Source organism: Tachypleus tridentatus, chromosome 12 (assembly GCF_004210375.1).
Source record: "Tachypleus tridentatus isolate NWPU-2018 chromosome 12, ASM421037v1, whole genome shotgun sequence".
Lineage (NCBI taxonomy): Eukaryota > Metazoa > Arthropoda > Merostomata > Xiphosura > Limulidae > Tachypleus > Tachypleus tridentatus.
The window spans coordinates 78935151-78955514 of NC_134836.1; the positions used below are offsets into that span (position 1 = coordinate 78935151).

Genomic DNA, 20364 nt, shown 5'->3' on the forward strand with positions numbered 1-20364 from the left:
GCCACCAGGGCTGAAAGGGCGAGCATGTTTGGTGCGACGGGGATTCGAACCCGCGACCCTCAGATTACGAGTGGAGTGTATTAATCACTTGGTCATGCCAGGTCTAACTTATTAAACAAACCTAAAACTAGAAGCATGTTATTTGGTTATATACGCTCTCTCCACACCAGGGAATCGAAACCCAGATTTTAATGTGACGAGTTCGTTAACTTAGCGCTGACCCACTGGAGGACTTCTTCTTTGAAAGACTAGCCTTTCTCTTTATAAATTTAGAATGCTGGAAAGTTGAATGAGAAATATGGTGTTACACTTTAGATTGCTGAAGAGTTGAAGTTGAGAATTATTCTAACAATTGCAAAATAAATAAAATTCGTTTCTCAATAAAAAGGCCCGATATAACCTGGTGGCTAGGGCGCTTGATTCGCAATCTGAGATTCGGTGGTATGGTATTTACTCCCCCTCGTGATTATAACAACAATATTAACCTTTTAGAAAAGTCTAACGTTACACCCAGCATACTCTTGATTAGTCCCCCCCACTGGCACAGCAGTATGTCTGCTGACTTATAACGCTAAAATCCGGGTTTCGATACCTGTGATGGGCAAAGCACAGACATCTCATTATGTTGCATTGTGTTTAACTTGTAACAAACAAAAACTGGAACAGTGTCGCGCAAACTTGTTTTATGACGCTCCCTTTATGAATATACGGCCCCTCATACCATCTGCAACCTATATGTGTATAAGCTGTGCATGTCATTTTCCCATACTAATTATCATTACTATATAATTAATATATAGTATTATATATCTGCCTACCAAGGGAATCGAAATCTGGTTTTTAGTGGTGTAAGTCCGCAGACACGCCGCTGTGCCACTGAGGAGCACCACCTTTGAAATAACAAGGATGAACGCCATAGAGAAAAATTAGTCCAGAAATTTGCATGGAAATAAGGGTTTGATTGCTATTTCATAGAAAATAAATAAATAAAACAATCACGTGGAACTACGTGAACAAACTGATTTAATAGGTGGATGTTACCAGATTTGTTTGCTATAAATTACACTACGTAACACAAATTTTGTTCCTGGATAGTATGTGTTATTTCTTAATTGCTTATGTTGTGAAAGTACAGAAAATGGCCATTATTCCCTTCAAACTTTACTTTTGCGACCTGGATAATGAAATTTAGAAATTAACCTATTTTCTATGTGAAAACGGGCAAATTTGCACATTTTCATTTACATAAGGTCTGAATAAAACAACATATGAATCAAGATTTACATATATTTATACTAAAGTTATACAAAAATGTTTAGAAGTGAGTAGTTTTTCGAGATTTTCGACTGTAATGTTAACCACTTTCACGTATCAGCCCCCAAATATAGTCTCCCATCATGTTTTCATTATACGCTCCCAGGTCACAAAAGTAAAGTTTGAAGAGGAAAATAGGTTTTTTCCACTTACTTTAGGCATAAGCATTTGGGAAATAACACTTTCTGCCCAGGAACAGGGAAAAGAAAAATTGTGTTACATAGTGTTAAAAAGCGTAAGAATACATTTCTGGTTAGAGAAGACCAGTGTTAGGACAAATAAGATTTTAGGTAGTATCCACAGAAGTATTATGAGGGCAGTAAATCTGAGAGAGTTTAAAATAAAGCTTGATATATAAATGAATGATACGGGCTGGCTTAAACGTTTTAAATGTATTTACTTAATAGTTGTAGTTTGGCTTAGAGGATGAGAGAGTCGAGATGGACCAATAGGTCTCTTGTTATTCCTAGACATTGTGTTATGTTATATGAAGATGTTACAAGGAGGTTTCTTAAGAGTTCTTCCCAATGGAGCTCCAGAAGGTGGAATTCACTGTAAGGAAACTTTCTAAAGTTTCACAAGACAAAGGAAAGATTTATTGTGACGTGCAGAACTCCAATGAAGCAGCCTATTTTGGTAATTTACTCTATGGACTGCAACAATATCCACTTATAGGCTCTATTGGCCTTCAATTTCCTTGGTCCAAGGATACATCGAGTCTGTATATTTGAGAATATAATTTAAATAAGAAAAAATGTAGTGAACTGAAGTGAAAAATGCCATCTTTATTTTGCTATTTTCTCCGTTAATTACGAAAGAAAATATTTACTGCATAATTCGAAGTAATTATTAAATTCTTTCTGACTCAATTTTTTAGTTTTATTTTGGAGGACAGTTCCGCTCTTTCTTCTTCGAATGTGCATGTGTGTCTATAAATATAGACGTGTGTAAACATAGACCTATATGACCTTGTAGCTCACAGCACATAACTTACAGATCGTGTACTGCCGTGCATCCGCCAACAATATTTTTGAAGTTCCGGAAGTTCATTGTCGTTGCAGTTCATGCAGCTTCCAACACCCCTATTGTTGAAGTTCCCAGCCCAATATCTGCTTTGCCGGGAAGTTGTAGGTCTCTTTGCTTAGAAAGCGTTACAATCAGAGATCCGAATATCCGGCCCAGGTTTCTTCTCAGATACGGTTATGTTAAGTAGATACAAAATTCATGATAGAATATAGTTTTACTAAATTCACAAGTTAATTACTGAATCAACCGACTGAGGTTTGGTTTGTTTTGAATTTCGCGCAAAGCTACCCGAGAGTTACATGCGCTAGCCACCCCTAATTTTGCAGCGTAAGACTAGAGTGATCACCAGCCACCGCCAACTCTTGGGCTACTCTTTTTACCAACGAATCGTGGGATTGTAACGCCCTCACGGCTGAAAGAGCGAGCACGTGAGCACGTTAGTGTGACGGGGATTCGAACCCACGACCCGCAGATTACGAGTTGAGTGAATTAACCACCTGGCCATGCCAAGCCACCAACTTGGGAAACACTCAATTGTTCTAATTTTTCAGATACTAGTTCTAAATGAGAAAAATTGTGATCGCACTCGAAGCATTGATTCAATTTTTTTCTTTTTTGTAAAAACTGTTCAAAGAACTTAGGAAAACATTAATTTACAAATATAGACTCAAAACCTATTAATTTACAAATAGAGACTCAAAACCTATTTTCCATGGTGTATTTAAAAATTACTTTTACTTTTTTCTGCATTCTTCCTCCAAAATTTTCTGATCTGCTCTGGTACTGAGATCAGTCAGACAGATTCGAGTACTTTAATCTGGATGAACTTGCTCGAGGTCATGTTGGATCTGGCTGTTCTCTCTCTCTCTTTTTCAAATGTGGTTAAATCTAGAAAAAATTATTTATGCTCCCTGCCGGACTTAATCAGACCTATTCTAAAGGGTTTCTTTTTTACACCCTTGGACTCATATCAGGCCTAAAAATTTCAGCTCGAACTCATCTCTGCTCTTAGAGTTAAGGTTTAAAACGCTATAATTCCGGATTCTATCCTTGTGGTGGCCACAGCTGAGGAAACCAGTTGTGCAGATTTAGGCTTGACAACAAACAATTAACAATTGAATCATTTCTTTCTTTCATCTAGTATCGAAATGCATATGAAATGTAGTATTCAAAACATTATTCCTTATGTACTGGTGATTTAGCTAAAGCCAATTATAAATATATGGTCTACAGTTCGAACTAATTGCACAATATGAGCGTTTTGCACGGAAATAACTCATTTTCTACTTGTTCCATGCATAAAAAGGAAAGCTGACACAAATCTTGCGTGTGCGCCCGTACGTACGAAACGCAATCAAGATATCAAGATAATTTTTGCGTGGAAAAGATCGCGTTTTAATGTCCAAACCGGGCACGCGTCAACTCCGTAACGCGCACAGTCATAACCTAAGATATAAGGCACATGCGTATAGAAAATTAAACGAGGAAAGCTAGAACGAGAATGAACAAACACGATATTGCATCCATTAGTTACTTAGCAGTTTATGTATGTGCCCTTACACAGATTATCAGACCCTCTAAAAAAACTTTAACGTGCGATAAGCAATATATATCCCATTTTTAGAAGGATAGGCATAGGATATTCTGTTGTAATTTTTTTTTATTCTACCCTTAATTTAAATATCTCAACAATCTAAATATACAATATATTAAGGCGAATGTTATTAAAATGATTTCTGCAGGGTTTTGATAAGAACACACGTGCAAATAAACTGAACTCATATCAGTCAGCTCGCTCTATTAAGCATACATGTATACATATTAAACACGGTAAATACAAACTTAAAAATTGTGTTTTAGCATTAATTTGCCATTAAAAAGTATGTAGATAGCCATCCCATACAATCTGATAGAAAGGTGTTATTGAAATGTAAAAGCAGTTAGTTACATAAAGTAGTCCCCTTCTGGTGTCCCAGAGGTAAATTCAAGTGCTTCAACGTTAAAATTAGGTTTTTGATCCCTACGGTGGACACAGCACTCATAGACTATTCTGAGACCCTGTGCTAAAAAGAAACTACACATATCAAATGACCAAATTCAAGTTGTTTATACGATTTCTAATGGCAATAAAACTATATTTCTAAATCACGATACCTGATCGATATTTACTTTGCGATAAATTTGAGACGTCGTAACACCAAAAGTTGGGATTCAATCTTTGCATATAGCTCATTCTGCAGTTCTGAATTAAAACAAACAATATAATGTATCTCTCCTCCTCAGTAATGAGTGCAGCACAAAGAGCCCATTGTTCAGCTTTGTGATTAACTACAAACAAAAAATATATTTATGTAGAAGTGGTGAGCATCGACTATTCCTGTTTCGACACTAGAAAAACGTTACTATAATCGACCTGAAATTCACAATGCGTTTATTGCCTTGGTGTTCTCGGTTTAAGTACTGCATTACTACATGTGTTAATATGGTTTAAGGAACATATTGAGTGTTTATTATTTTTTTTTTAATTTGTAAGGTCAACACTTTTTGTTCATCAAGATTTATTTCTTTATTGTGCGTCTGGCACAAGTACTGAATTTAATGTACATATGTGCCATAAGTGGTACACTACGATTTTATTCTTTAGCTAGTCACACGACGTCAAGGTATTGGTGAACTCACCCGCAGAAGGTGTCACTGGAGTATTGCTCAGACTTGTACTAATCCGTTCTTTAGTAGCATCCATCGTGCAGAGGTTGGTTAAGGAACTTATGAAAACTGCGCAGTTCCTATGGGATGATCGAGCAATGTGGATGAAAAGTGAATTCTGGGAAAATTAACTTTATTGTAATATAGTTCCTTGGTTAATTATTGTAGTCTTCTCTTACGATACAGAACTATCAACACCTACATAGTAATATTGTATCTTGTCCTGTGTGCATGTCCACTGAGTTGTGTTTTTGTTGTTTGTAGTTAAGCACAAATTTATACAAAGGACTATCTTCACTCTGCCCGTCACGGGTATCAAACTCCGACTGCTAATGTTGTAAGTCCGCAGACATACCGCTGTACCGCTGGGAGAGGGACGAGCTATGTTTGTTTGTGTGTGTCAGATCAATAAACATTACGTTCGTATTGTTGAATACTTGTTTCCGGTCTCTTTCCTTCAACTTAGACACATCAGAAATTCTGCAGTATTTATTCTGTCGGACCACTAGTTGCTGTTCTTAAAGGATACCAATGTTCATGATAGTACCACATTACTGCCCTTAGCTAAAAACGTATTTTTATGTTACTAAAACAATCTTTGAATATAATCTAGTAATAAAAACATTTTAGTTTTTCTATTCCATTGACGTGGGTATATTAAGGACCAACCCTTTCGACATTTTGGTCGATATATTGAGTCGATATATGTATAGCCAATGATGCTATACAAGAATCATAATACTAAACGTATTAAATTTTCAGCTGTGCCGTTGTCTGTCAGAAACCGTGAATGCGGTCTTGTAGTTAGCGTTTCTGACTTCGAAGCAAAGGTTCGAAGATTGAGTCGCGATATGAGCTGAACATTCTCCTTACTTTCAGCTCCAGAGGTATTAAAATTGTGACCTGTCAATTCATCTACTTGACTATGAATAGCCAAGTAGGAGGATCCTATTGGCTGGTTGTTAACAGTACTAAATTAGGTTTGGTTTGGTTTGTTTTTAGTTTCGCGCAAAACTACTCGAGAGCTATTTACGCAAACCGTCCCTAATTTAGCAGTGTAAGACTAGAGGGAAGGCAACTAGTCATCACCACCCACCGCCAACTCTTGGGCTCATCTTTTACCAACGAATAGTGTAATTGATCGTAACATTATAACGTTCTCACGACTGAAAGGGTGAGCATATTTGGTGTAACGGGGATTCGAACCCGCGACCCTCAGATTACGAGTCGAGTGCCTTCACCACCTGGCCATGCCGGGCCACTAAATTAGGGAAGACTATGCTTGAACATTGGGCTCTTACTTTTTGTTTTGCTCATGTGTCGCATAAAGTGGCCCCCCGCTAGTACAGCGGTATGTCTCCGGATTTACAACGCTAAAATCAGGGATTCGATTCCCCTCGGTGGGCTGAGCAGATAGCCCTTTGTGGCTTTGCTACAAGAAAAACACACAAACACACGCATAAAGTGAGGTTCAGGTAAAAAAATATCAAATGCTATACAAGAAACTAGAATTGGTCTAGGACATTTCTGGGTAGTATGGCAGTTTTCATTGATTTTGTTCTAAAAGCCTACTACAATCACATTTCAACATATCCACGTGATCACGTTCTTATTCTTCATTGTATGCTCATGATATTGGTTTTCGTTCGTTCTTTGCTCTTCGACTTCTACACTTACCAACGGTCAAGTTACAGTTCATAGTATACGCAGCCATAGAACAGATATACTGTTTTTGCAACAGGAAGCCGTCATGGTTCAATTCTCTCTCTCGTTTTTTCTTATGCTATTAACTACGTTTTAGGAATGTGACGGTTTGGAATCAGAGTTGCCCGTATCCTACTTTCAACCCTGTATCAGTTCTTCAAAATAATAAACAAAATACATACAGAACGTTGGTGTTTGATTCACACTACTCTTTCACAAAATATTTTCCCTTTCTCATAACTGAAACTGTTCTTGAATTTCCGACGATGAACTGTTTAAGTTATTTTTCTTTTCCTTTTCTTTATTTTTTATATAAATGCTAAACTTCCGATTCATGGGCTATGTTTAAATTGCACTAGTTTTAATACATACAAGGTCGAGATTCCCTTCTTCTGTTATTATTATTTTTTGTTACACAGAATCCCCTGACTGTTCTGTGGTAAATACAGTTTACGCACCAGCTCCAAAACGTGCTACGTCATCAACAAATGATGTATTTCATGGTGACGAGAAACCCACTTGAAGCAAAAATGTATTCTAAATGGGTATTAACACCCATACCAGCCGTCTTTAGAATACAGTTGATATATTTTGTAGAAATTAGGGTTTAACTTTGCCCCCCATTCAATATATTGCTGAAATGGCGCTACTTAATACACTTTAAAATATAATGTTCACTTTCCTATTCTTAAAAGCGTATACATTATTAACGTATTTACAAAAACTTTCGACTTGTTATCGTGAATCTGCTAGGAGTATACAATCCTCGTACTTGGCACGAGTCGGACAGGTGCTCTGCACGCGGCGACAGCTGGTTTATTTCAATATGTTCGATAGCAGATTAGGGCTCATAAAGTTTGTGTTCCCGTTTGACACGTGTCTCGACCATTAGAAAGAAAGTACAAGTATCTATAGAATAGTGCACATTTTTAAAGGCTAGTATGTAATTCACGATCTTTGTATAAGTTTTGGGCATAACGAACGAAGAACTATAGCGGAAACTGAACCATTGAATATCACCACACCAGCTGTTGTTCGAGTTTAGGATCCCGTCGGGAGAAGTTGTTGCTTGGAAACACTCCTTCAGAGGGTGTTGCTAATGGCTGAGCGAAAACAAAGATATCCAAAAATATTTACCCGAAGTACACAAATTAATATAAATTTTGTTTGTTTTTTGTTAAGCGCAAAGCTACGCAATGAGCAATCTGTGGTGTACCCTTCACAGGTATTGAAACTCGGTTTTAGCGTTATAAACTTTTAAACGTGCAGCTGAGCAGCTCAGAGTCAACGCGAAATCAAATATCAGAATAAGTTATATTTATTTTGTCGAAAAGTACTGCTAGAAAATTGTTTGTATAGTTTGAAAGTTAAATATTTATTAATATATTTCGTTATCTTATAACTGTTTGTTGTGAACCTTTTAGGTGTTTTTAACCACTTGGCAGGATGTGACCATAATTTAAGATAGAGGAGAAAAGTTCATTTCACAATTAAAACTACTAAAAGTATATATTGTTGGGCCAGTCAGAAGGTAATGCCGTGGATTGAAAACCAGTAAGGTAACCTAACAACTGTAAACAGTAATTGTTCGGGTCTTCAGCCACGCAGGAGAAACTGCATAGAGTTGTTGTGAAGGTACAGACTACAAGTGTTCCTGGTTAAAGATAGTCTGTTGCAACTTTCGTATTAATTAATGGCGATTAAAAAATAAATAAACTATTATATCTTAACACAACTCACTGCACCTTAGGAACAATATTTCACATAAAAAGATATATTTTTTTTCACCTTTAAACAGTAGGTTTGTTTATTTTGTATTCCGCGGAAAGCTACACAAGGACTATCTGCGCTAGCCATCTCTAATTTCACAATGATAGACTAGAAAGAAGGCAGCTAGTTATCACTACCCATCGTAAATTTCTGAGCTACGTTTTACTAATAAATGTCGGAATTAAGTGTTACATTATAACACCTCCATGACTGAAAGCGTGAACACCTTTGGTGACGGGTTTCGAACCTGTGACCTGTAGTTTCTGATATAAAACAAGCATATAAATATCCATATGTGAGACTTGAAATACCACGCTCTATTTCCAAACTTTTCTTGGAAAATCTTAGGACTTTTAATGTGTTTCTGGTGAGAATTTAGAAATATTGTTGTATTAAATGTAGTAACCACTTACGCCATCTTTAAATGAAGGGTTATTTTTGTTATTTTAATGATAAATAGTTTCATATTTTTATAAACAAATATAGTTACCGTTAGTGGCAACTTCGGGGAACATTTCCATCTACTGGATAAAGATTTGCAGGCCTCTATCACCAACATTTTATTGGCCAGCGACATTAATATCACATTCTACACTGGTCGTATCTCTAGATACTTCGGGTCGTCTATAGTCTGATATTTAGCGTGTCGGGTTGTGTTTCAGCAACTCCAAGCTTCGATCGGCAATGGCAGTCTATACTCTCCACACTTTCAGCTGTGGAAGCGTTATAAAAGTGACAGTTAATACTTAATCGGTTTTTAAAAAACTAGACAAAGTTTTCTTTTATGGTAGCAAATGTTTGATTCTCCTTGGTCAGCGATTCAAAATTATGGTATTTGACCTGGCAGTTTATTCCCAGTGTGCATAAAGTCCCAATCAAGTTAAAAGTGCAAATGTCTTTAGAGATATTTTATAGTGATTATCGCGTATAACAGTTTTAAAATGTCCAAAATTTTTAACGTGAGTCTCGCGATTATTAGTTAATTGCAACAAATAAAACACAACTGGTTTTGGTTAATTAGAATGTAGAAGTGCATTATATTGCAGGTTCCAGTACACAGTTTTGGTCACATAGCGTATCTGGTTCCCAACCAGTTGCTTCCCCGAACTTACGATGCTAAAATCCGGGGTTCGATTCTGTGAAATGAACACACCTGATAGCCCAGTGTGCCTTTTCTCTAAAACAATGAAACTCAACCAGTGGTACGCATACTCCTAAGGTACACAAAAACCTTTGAAAAGCTTTAAAAAGAAATTAAACCCCACGCCTCAAACTTGGAAGATAACTTCCATGTGTTACTATGACATTTCTCTTGTTATCACACAAAGTTCGCTTGTCGATGACTCACCTTGATTTACTTCTTTTGTTAACAAAAACGTTTATTTAAAAAAATTAAATGGGTCAGTTGGTGCGATTTGGCTTAAATGTCTAACTAGAAATGAAGAACATAAAAAGGTTGGGAACCACCTATTATCCCTTGTAGGTTTGAATACAGCTCAGGTAGTATAGCGGATGCATGTATTACCACTTACACTATTGCATATATCTTTGACTATACAATAAGAAAATATTGGACAATAGGTTGGCAAATGCTTCGTTTGTGACTTAGATTTCATATGCATATATATATATTCAAGGCCGGCATGTCCAAGCGTGTTAAGGCGTGCGACTCGTAATCTGAGGGTCGCGGGTTCGCATCCCAGTGGCGACAAACATGCTCGCCCTTTCAGCCGTGGGGGCGTTATAATGTGACGGTCAATCCCACTATTAGTTGGTAAAAGAGTAGCCCAAGAGTTGGCGGTGGGTGGTGATGACTCGCTGCCTTTCCTCTAGTCTTACACTGCCAAATTAGGGACGGCGAGCACAGATAGCCCTCGAGTAGCTTTGTGCGAAATTCAAAAAACAAACAAACAAACAAACTATATGTTCAATATATATATTGGTTATTCAATATAAAGGTTATTCAATAACCTTTTATGTAAAGTTCTATTTTTGTGTGTTTATATACTTACAAGATGTCCCTAAAGTCTTGAGACATGTAGCAATTAAATAATAGACTATATTAGAACTACAGCTGTTCAATGTGTTTTCTTCCTGGGTCAATAATACGTTCTTAAAATCGATACCAAAATATTTCATACAGAAGTCTCTTTCCAACAAGACCATCCTTCCCGCCGAGATATATCTTTCCAACAAGACCATCCTTCCCGCCCAGATGTCTCTTTCCAACAAAACCATCCTTCCCGCCCAGATATATCTTTCCAACAAGACCATCCTTCTCGCCCAGATGTATCTTTCCAACAAGACCATCCTTCTCGCCCAGATATATCTTTCCAACAAGACCATCCTTCTCGCCCAGATGTATCTTTCCAACAAGACCATCCTTCCCACATATTAGTGTCAACTCTATTTTTTCTTATTTCGTCAATGCCCTTTTTATCCCTTTAGAATTCTACCGGTAATAAGAAAACACACACACAAATATAGGTTATAATAAAACACAAAATTAGGTTATTTCCCTATGCCTTATAATTTTATGGATACTCTGTATATATTCATGATTTAATGTACCTCAGGAATATCGTTTTTATTTATTTTTTCATAAAATAGCTCTAACCTGTTGGCATTAGGACTCCTATAAAAAATTAAGTAAATATTGTTTATTCTTGATCTCCTGTACGGAGTTTGTTTTTGCACAGCTCCTGAACACACTATTTTATAAACTCCTTAATACAATTATAGTAGTAATAAATAAACGTCCCTCAGTGACACAGCGGAATGTCTGCGGACTTACAACGCTAAAAAACGGGTTTCGATACCCGTAGTGTTCAGAGCAGGATAACCCATTGTGTAGCTTTGTGCTTAATTACAAACAATACATAAACTTAGTATTTAGAAAATTGTTTAATATCAAAGTCTAAGTTCAAGGAAGGCCCAGTTAAACACACACTATGACCAACGTGTGTTATTGTGTTATACCAGTTTAGGATTGTTTGTTTTTAAATTTTGCTCAAAGCTACACGAGGGCTACCTGCGCTAGCCGTCCCTAATATAGCAGTGTAAGACCAGAGCTATCACCACCCACCGCCAACACTTGGGCTACTCTTTTACCAACAAAAAGTGAGATTGGTCATCACATTATAATGCCTCCAAAGCTGAAAGGGCGAGCATGTTTGGTGTGACTAGGATTCGAACCCGCGACCCTGGGATTACGAGCCAAGCACCTCAATCACCTGACCATGCCGGAGCCTGTAGTTTAGAAGAATTCCACTTCTCATCAGTAATTATGAACACAAGTTAACCAAGAGAAATAAACTGCATCTGTAGTAGTGTCTATTTGAATACAACTTGAGTTATTTAATGGGTAAATACACTATTTTGTTAATCCTTAATACAGTTACGGTGGTGTCTATACATATATAAAGAAAAGTCCTGAATCAAACTTACTCTCTTGTATGTAAAAAAAAAAACATACTATTCTATAACCCCTGTATACATCTTTGCTTACTTATTGTTTAGACATTATAATTTTTATCAATTATCCTGAATGTGTTTATTGTAATTTGTTGTTTCTTCTACGTTAATTTGTTTTGTATATATCATTATTTTATCTCCTCACGATTAAAGTTTTGGTTACGTGTATATAAATTAGCCTCTGATATAATATGTTTTTAAATAGATATTATTTTAATCAATTATATAAACGCATACATGATTATTTAGATTTCAGCGTTAATATATTATTTCGTCCCCCTGGGGATCAGAGGTAAGTATGCGAACTTATATTGCAAAAATCCGGAGTTCGATTCCCACCGGTGGACAAAATGCAGCGATCCCATTCTCTGGATTTGTTTTAAGAAAACATTTTTTTTTTGTTATTTATTTATCTGGACACGCACTGCGTTACAGATTTCTCTAAGAAATGCAACTTCTGATTGTATAATGTATAGAAATACATAAACGTATTTACTGTTTCGACGTGTACAAATGAATTAACCTGTATACTCTTTCAATACATACAACTGTGTTGTCACATTTACTGTTTCAATGTGTAAAACTACGTAAACCTGTTTACTGTTTCGTTTTTTTTTTTCAAGTTAATCTATTGGTTTTTATGTTAGAAGTGAAATCCACCCCTATAAAGAGTTGGGTTTAATCCCTTAAATAATGTGTATTTGCACGCTATTGTTCTACGTAAAATGTTCATCTGTTTCTTTGCTATTTTGATACTGCTTTGAGTAGAAATATAGTTTAAACATTTTAGAATATCATGAAGTTAAAGCATTTATGTTTTACACTCGTGTTTTATATAAAATAATTGTACAGAACTTTTCTGTGTGCAATAACAAATCCTTTCCTTCAGGTGTTTAGTGTACAGTACATAGAACGATTACGTTTTTATTATTTTGTATTCTGTGAGATATAGAACAGGCTACTGTTTACTCATTTCTACGATTGGTTGATTTCTCGCGCCTACGGAACTGTATACATTCAGAAGTAGATAGCGTGACAACCAAGCAACGGAAGCTTGGACGAGTTATTGCACGAGGGTTTGAAACGCCCTTACTTTTCCCTCCAGATCGTGTATAGATTCCTTTACCAATATGCTCGATGTAGTAAATTAACATATTTCAGCCCAGAGAGAACAAAAAACAAATTAGCTAGGAGACCAATAAAACAAATGTGTTAAAAAAGAGCAAAACTCTTAACTAAGTTTATAAAACACTTCGTCAGCATAATGTCATGAAAGTGTTATAGTAATAACTACTGGAACAATTTAACCAAAGAGTCATGGCAAAAGTAGAAAATGCGTCTTCAGGGAGAGCTTGGCCGGCTTCCAGGCCTAATGCTTCTGAAGGAAACATATATACCATCCCAGGTTGTTTTCATCACATCTCTTATCCTCAGAGTATGAAAAGTCCGCAGAAGATGCACAAAGTTGAGGTAAATAGTTTTCTTCTATTTACAGTATTTGCGCTGTTCGGGTAATATTTCTCGTCTATTCACGACGTAAGAAAAAAACACCCATAAGTCTTGATAGAAAATGATGAAAACCCGGATAACTTGAGCGCTTTGGAAAGGTGGACCTTTCATGTTTAGGGCCAAAAAAAGGCCCGCTTTTCGAAAGCGTTCAGGTTATAGGATTTCTCGTGTATTTATAGTGTTTGTGTTGTTGGGGTAAATGTTTTTCATGTATTTACAGTCTTTGTATTGTTGTGGTAAATATGTGTCATGTATTTACAGTATTTGTGTTGTTGGGGAAAATAGTATCGTGTATTTACAGTGTTTGTGTTGTTTGGATAAATATGTATCGTGTATTTACAGTGTTTGTGTTGTTTGGATAAATATGTATCGTGTTATTTATAGTGTTTGTGTTGTTTGGGTAAATATGTATCGTGTATTTACAGTGTTTGTGTGTTTGGGTAAATATGTCTCGTTTATTTACAGTGTTTGTGTTGTTTGGGTAAATATTTATCGTTTATTTACAGTGTTTGTGTGCTTGGGTAAATACGTCTCGTGTATTTACAGTGTTTGCTTTGTTGGGGTGACTACTTCTCATGCATTTATAGTGTTTCGAAATACCCAATCTGCACATGTTCGAAGCACCTACTTCTTATGAATAGTCAACAATTTTCAACAAAGTTTGTAATTTACGTCAGTTTATCTTTATATTTAAAATGTCATACTTGAAGAAACGTTGTTTGCTCTACCAAGTTAGAACCATCCTGTTAGCAGCATGCAACATCGCATGGTACACTCCGATGTAAATAATGTGATTTTCCACGACAAGTACACACGTTATTCTAGGATAAGTTACAACATCTAAACATAGTTAACCAAGCCATTAACGATTCCAATCGTTATTTTGATTTAGTTCCAAGTTTTCTATTGTATATACGTAAACAACACCTTGGAACTGTATCATGAAATATATGCTTATGTGGTCAGCTAGGCAAGCAGAATACGACGTTTATATCCGAAGTGACTTTTTAACATCTGGTGGGAAAGAGCTACAAAACCTTAGTTTCGTATCACGCGTTTATTACAAAGTTTGACGTTTGTTAGTCCTAAGCTGAGAATTTAGCTTCACTGATTGCGATAACAACTCTGTGTTTGTGAATAAATAGCTTAGGGTTGACGAATAGAAAATGTTCATAAAAATAATTTGATGAAGAGATTATGAAGAAAGAATAAAAAAGAATCATAATTTTTCAAAACAGCAACAGACAACTATATTAGATTTCTTGTAACAAGTCAGCTACACTGAATTCAGTTTGTTTTCATACAACATCGGATTACACTTAAACGTTACACATATCTTCCATGTATCACATCACCGTTAAATAACGCCATTTTGGTCTCCTATCGTACCTACTTGACGTGACCAGGTAGTCAGAACGCACTACTCATAACCTGGGGGTCGAGCGTTCGAATCCCGGTCACACTAACCATGCTCGCCCTTTCACTCGTGGGGGCATTATAATGTGATGGTCAATCCCACTATTCGTTGGTAAAAGAGTAGCACAAGAATGGCGGTGAGTGGTGAGGACTAACTGCCTTCCCTCTAGGGACGACTAGTGCAGATAGCCCATATGTAGCTTTGCATGAAATTCAAAACAAACAAACGTTTCTAACTGATTCGGGCCCCTTTTTGGTTCCGTCACCCAAAAATTGTAGAGGCATACCTAGTCCACCAAGTACAAGCAGTTTTCTATCGGCTTTTGATGGAATTTGGTCAAAAAACCGCACTGGTTAAGAATTCTCATACAATTTGGTAAAGTATCGCCATCCTGATAAGAAGGAAAAATCAAGGGATATTAGAGATACTCCTCGAGTCTGGAAAAAGGGTAATGTTCTCAGGTGGGTCAGCGGTAAGGTTACAAAGTTACAACACTATAATTTATGGTTCGGTTTTACGCGGTGGACACAGCAGATAGCCCAGTGTGGTTTTGCCCTAAAACAAACTCAACATGAAAGGGTTCATCCAATGACAGTATTATTTCTTTTATATATCCAGGGACATACGAGATCCAGGGATGAGAAATCTAGGGGCTGTAACTGCTGCTGTCAGTATATTTTGTTTATGTAAATTGATAATAACCAAAACATTGTCTCCTTGGTAAAGAAATAATTTGGCGACCTTGAAAGTTGGCAATGTCTGGCCGCGTAACACCAGTCTAAGTAATCTTATATATTGTAACCTCGCTTCGCTGGTTGCCCCATTTCTAATTTCACTTTAAATCAGAATATTCACTTGCATGACACCTGCGCCGTGGTTAAGTGTTTTAAGATACTAAAAAAAAAAAAAAAAAAAAATGTTGTTTTTTTTCAACTGTGCCTTTACTGGCTCCCGTTTTACTCTGATAACGGAAAGTATTGCTGAGACAACATCGGTCAGTAAGAATATGTCTCACAAGCTACTGAAGCGTTACTGGAGGCTCTTCTACTATTGCATTGCCAGAGATTGTATCCAGCAGAGTTTGTTTTGTGTGCAAACAGGGTGTCAGTATGTGGGTGTTCTGATACTACAAGGTGGCTTTTGTGTTGTTTTCTAGAGATAAGCTGCAGTAGGATATTTGCTGTTTCCATCGCAGGGAATCGAACTCCGGATTTTAGCATCGTATTTTTTCGTGTCTCTACTTTTCTAATTAAAAATAATGATTTGAAAATTGGTATTTAAAATCAGGTTTTGTTTGGGTAGCACATTGCTACCTGCATGAAACCACAACGTGCCAAATTTCATGCCTTTAACCAATGGTCGTGCACAATTGTCTGGTGTCATTTCTACTGATATGTCATGTTTCACTGTCAGCTATATTTGACTGATTGTAAAGCTAATATATACAACATCCGTATTTCTTACTGGTTGTTTTCATGCTGAATGAAGCCTATCTGGATTTTGTTTTCCCCCTTTGTTAGGATATATTACGGTAAGCAAGCGTGTCACTCAGGAAGTATCACAATTCCCGTCGTTTGAAAGAATAAAAAATTGTAAATTCCACTGTCAGAAGATTTCAACATTTTCATTTGTTCCGTGATCATGTTTTTGTGTTTTATTGTAACTAAAGTAATTTACAAACTGACGTGTTTCCCTTTATGGAGAACACAAATATGCAACTAGAGTACGGTTCCAAGCTATCACCTGCACGTCACGGACCCGCCTCCTTGTAGAGTCAGTTACTGACAGAATATGTTATATGTTCAGTCGATATTTACTTTTAATAACAATTATTTGGTATTGTAAAAAGTAAAATATATTCATATATATGATTTATAAATCCTTACTTATGAAAAGCAAACAAACTAAAACAGTGCTTTCGTGAATAGTTCGTAAACTACGCTATTCTCTTCTCACGCCTCCCTCCCTGAACTGACAGTGTGATCGATATGCTTATGGTGCAGCATACACGTGGGACGTAAATGTGACTCATCATAACACTCGTTATCATACCTGTAAATTAACTTAAAACGGATTTGAAATTCAATATTTATGTCGCTCTCATCCTGACAGCTCAACAGTAAATCTGAATGGCTTATAAGGCGAAAAACGTAGTTTCGATAATCGCAGATGGCGCAGCACAGATAGTCCATTGTGCTTAATAAAAACATATGAATGTCGTATAAATTCACTTTAGCAAATGTAAGCCTATATTCAGTAGGTCAGTACTTTTGTGTGCTATACAAAACATAATTTATATCAAAAGTTTAAACCTGGCCGTTTAGAAGCAGTGTTATCAATATGACATATTCTATAAGTTTACCAGGAACATCTAAAACAATATGTATTCCATATAGAAAAATAATAATCGAAAACGACAACAGCACGAAACGAAGATTACGTCCTAGATGGTGTTATTTTTTTGTAAAAGAATAAAATGAAATAAAAATAATAAAACAAACAAAAAAGTAGCAGGTAGAGAATTTTTTCTTCAAAATTTCGCGCAATACTATAGAAGATTATTTGCCTATAGTTACTCTAATAAACGAGGAGAATGGCCTCCCGTCAATAGCACCCTGTTTTGTTGTTATTGTTTTTGGAATTTCGCGCCAAACTACAAAAGGGCTATCTACCCATAGTCATCCTTATTTTGAACTGATAAACTAGTGGGGTGGCTCCCCCATCAACAGCATCCTGTTTGCTGTTTTGTTTCATAATTTCGCGCAAACCTACACAAGGACTATCTGCTTATAGTCCTAGCCCTCCTTGTTTTGAACTGATACTCTAGAAGGATGACTGCTAGTCAACAGAACCTACCGCCAACTATTAGATTACTATTATCGAATCGAAAAGTGAGGTATGACAGTCACTCTTGTATAGCGCACCCACGGCTACAAAGTGCGAATCGCGTTTTTTCGCGGCAATGATTTAAGCACTTTGAATGTTTAGATTCACAGACCAAATACGTTAACCACTACGCCACGTCCAGCCTGAAGTGTAGAGGAGATACGTTAACCACTACGCCATGTCCAGCCTGAAGTGTAGAATATACAGAACTCATACACACCGACACCATGCACCCGTCACGTGATATTGCTCTCGTAGTTCGTCACGGAGTCAAAATAAGAAACAACAAGACATTTCCTGCATGCGTATGCACTTTAATAGTTTCGTCACGCCAACAACCTTCACATTTAACCTTGCTCACAATTTACTCAAACAATTTTTCAAAGTTAATGACAAAATTACCCCCTTTTGTTTTTAATGGTTTGAAAATTATTTTCAGTATCTGCTTGTTTGTTTGTTTTCAATTTTGCGCAAAGCTACACGAAAGCTATCTGCGCTAGCCGTCCGTAACTTAGCAGTGTAAGACTAGAGCAGGGGTTCCCAACCGGTGGGTCGCGACCCCAGGGGGTCGCGTAGCCTTGTTAGAAGTAGCTTGGGATAACATTAATTTTATTTCATCAATTACATTTTCATGCTCTTACATTTTTTTTTGTTTCGGTGCAAAGCAAAACGTGTGCTACGTTAGTTCAATGTCATTAGGTGATATTATGGGTGTATGTATGCGTGCCTGTGAGTGAATGTGCCTGTGTGAATGTGTATGTGTCTGCAACTGTATGTATGTGTGTACTAGTGAGTAGCGAGTATGTGACTGCACGCGCATGTACGTATGCTTGTGTGTCTGTTTAGCTGTGATTAAGTGTGTGTGTGCTCGCTGTCGACACGTGAATCACATGTCCGTTGCTGATTGGTTGATGACGAATCGCGCGACTGGCCACGCTCCCTTCCCTCCCAATACTTACCCCATCATTACTCTACCTGCACCCCCCACAAGTAGTCAGTGTAAGATCTACAGTTGCCAAAGCGTTCATTATTCAACATTTTTATTTTATTTTAACAAGGAGATAAGTAAGCAGTAGAGGTGAGTTGTGTCCATGGCTAAACGGCGCAGATACTCAGAATGCTACCTCAACATTGGCTTCACCACTGTGCTCGCCAATGACGGCATCGAGAAACCACAGTGTGTTTTGTGCCATGCTGTCCTGAGTGCAGAGTCAATGAAACCATCAAAACTCAAGCGTCATCTCGAGACGAAACATCCAGAACACGCAAAGAAAGGTTTGGATTTCTTCAAACGGCATGAACGGTGTCTTAAAAGCCAAAGAATCGATAGAAGTGGGTCGTTTCAGCAGCAGAGTGCAGCCGTAGTGGAAGCTTCATATGAGATTGCATTCGAAATTGCTAAACAAAAATAGCCTCACACGATTGGAGAAACACTTCTTAAACCCTGCATGATGAAAGCAGTAAATCTTATTCTTCGAGAAGCCAGTGCAAAGAAGATGCAGCAAGTATCCCTGTCAAATAATACTATACAGAGGCGCATTTCTAAAATGTCTATGGATGTGAAGGAATAGGTTTTGACTGAAATCAAGGGTTCCCCTTTGTTCTCCTTTCAGCTCGACGAGTCAACAGATGTAAGTTCATGTTCTCAGTTGCTTGTCTTCGTGAGATACATTAATTCAGGTGACATCAAAGACGAATTCTTATTCTGCAGTGCACTTGAAACCACAACAAAGCTGATGATGTCATGGAAAAGTTTCAACTTTTTTCAAGACGAAGATCTTCAATGGGAAAACGTGTGTGGGGTTTGTATGGATGGGACACCGGCTATGCTGGGATCGAAATCAGGATTCCAGTCGAGAGTAAAGAAGCTAGCACCTCAAGCAAAGGGCATCCACTGCATGATTCACCGATATGCTCTCGCCAGTAAGATTCTCCCTACCTCTCTGCAGGAAGTGCTTGAATCTGTAATCAAAATTGTAAATTATGTGAAGACTCAAGCACTCAACACTCGCCTATTCAAAGAACTAAGCAAAGACATGAATGCTGACCACGAAGTCCTTCTCTTCTACACAGCAGTACGTTGGTTGTCGAAAGGAAACGTTATTAATCGTGTCTTTGAAATGAAAGATGAAATAAAGCTATTCCTGGAGACTCAAGAAAGGAAAGATCTTGTAGCTCACTTCGAAGATGAAGCATGGAATAAAAGGGTTGCGTACCTAGCCGACATTTTTGACCAGCTGAACAAGCTCAATTTGAAGCTTCAAGGAAGGGAAACACATGTTCTCCTTTTTCAAGATAGTCTTCGGGCCTTTGTTTCCAAACTGCAGAGCTGGCGTCAAAAAACCAATCTTGGAAACATCGCTATGTTTGAAAAACCTTGTGGAGTGACGGATGAGTCTCAGATCCAACGGGATCAGTTCCTCAAGGATGAGATTACCGAACATCTTCAGTCTCTAGAAAAGGAAGTCGAGCGTTACTTCCCTGAGCTATCACAGGAACAGGAGGCCCTGGTAAGGAACCCATTTTGTACTGAACTTGATGTATCCAGCATCCCAGAT

The 20364-nt window shown here is 37.3% G+C and overlaps 1 protein-coding gene across 1 annotated transcript in view; it reads left to right on the forward strand.

Moving 5' to 3' along the window:
- Positions 1-13311: 13311 nt before the first annotated feature.
- LOC143235672 (uncharacterized) overlaps positions 13312-20364 on the forward strand; it is a 48296-nt gene continuing 41243 nt past the window's right edge. Inside the window, exons 1-2 of the mRNA XM_076473893.1 lie at positions 13312-13464; positions 15302-15381. Coding sequence (XP_076330008.1) covers positions 13312-13464; positions 15302-15381 — 233 coding nt within the window. The remainder of the gene's footprint in view (positions 13465-15301; positions 15382-20364) is intronic.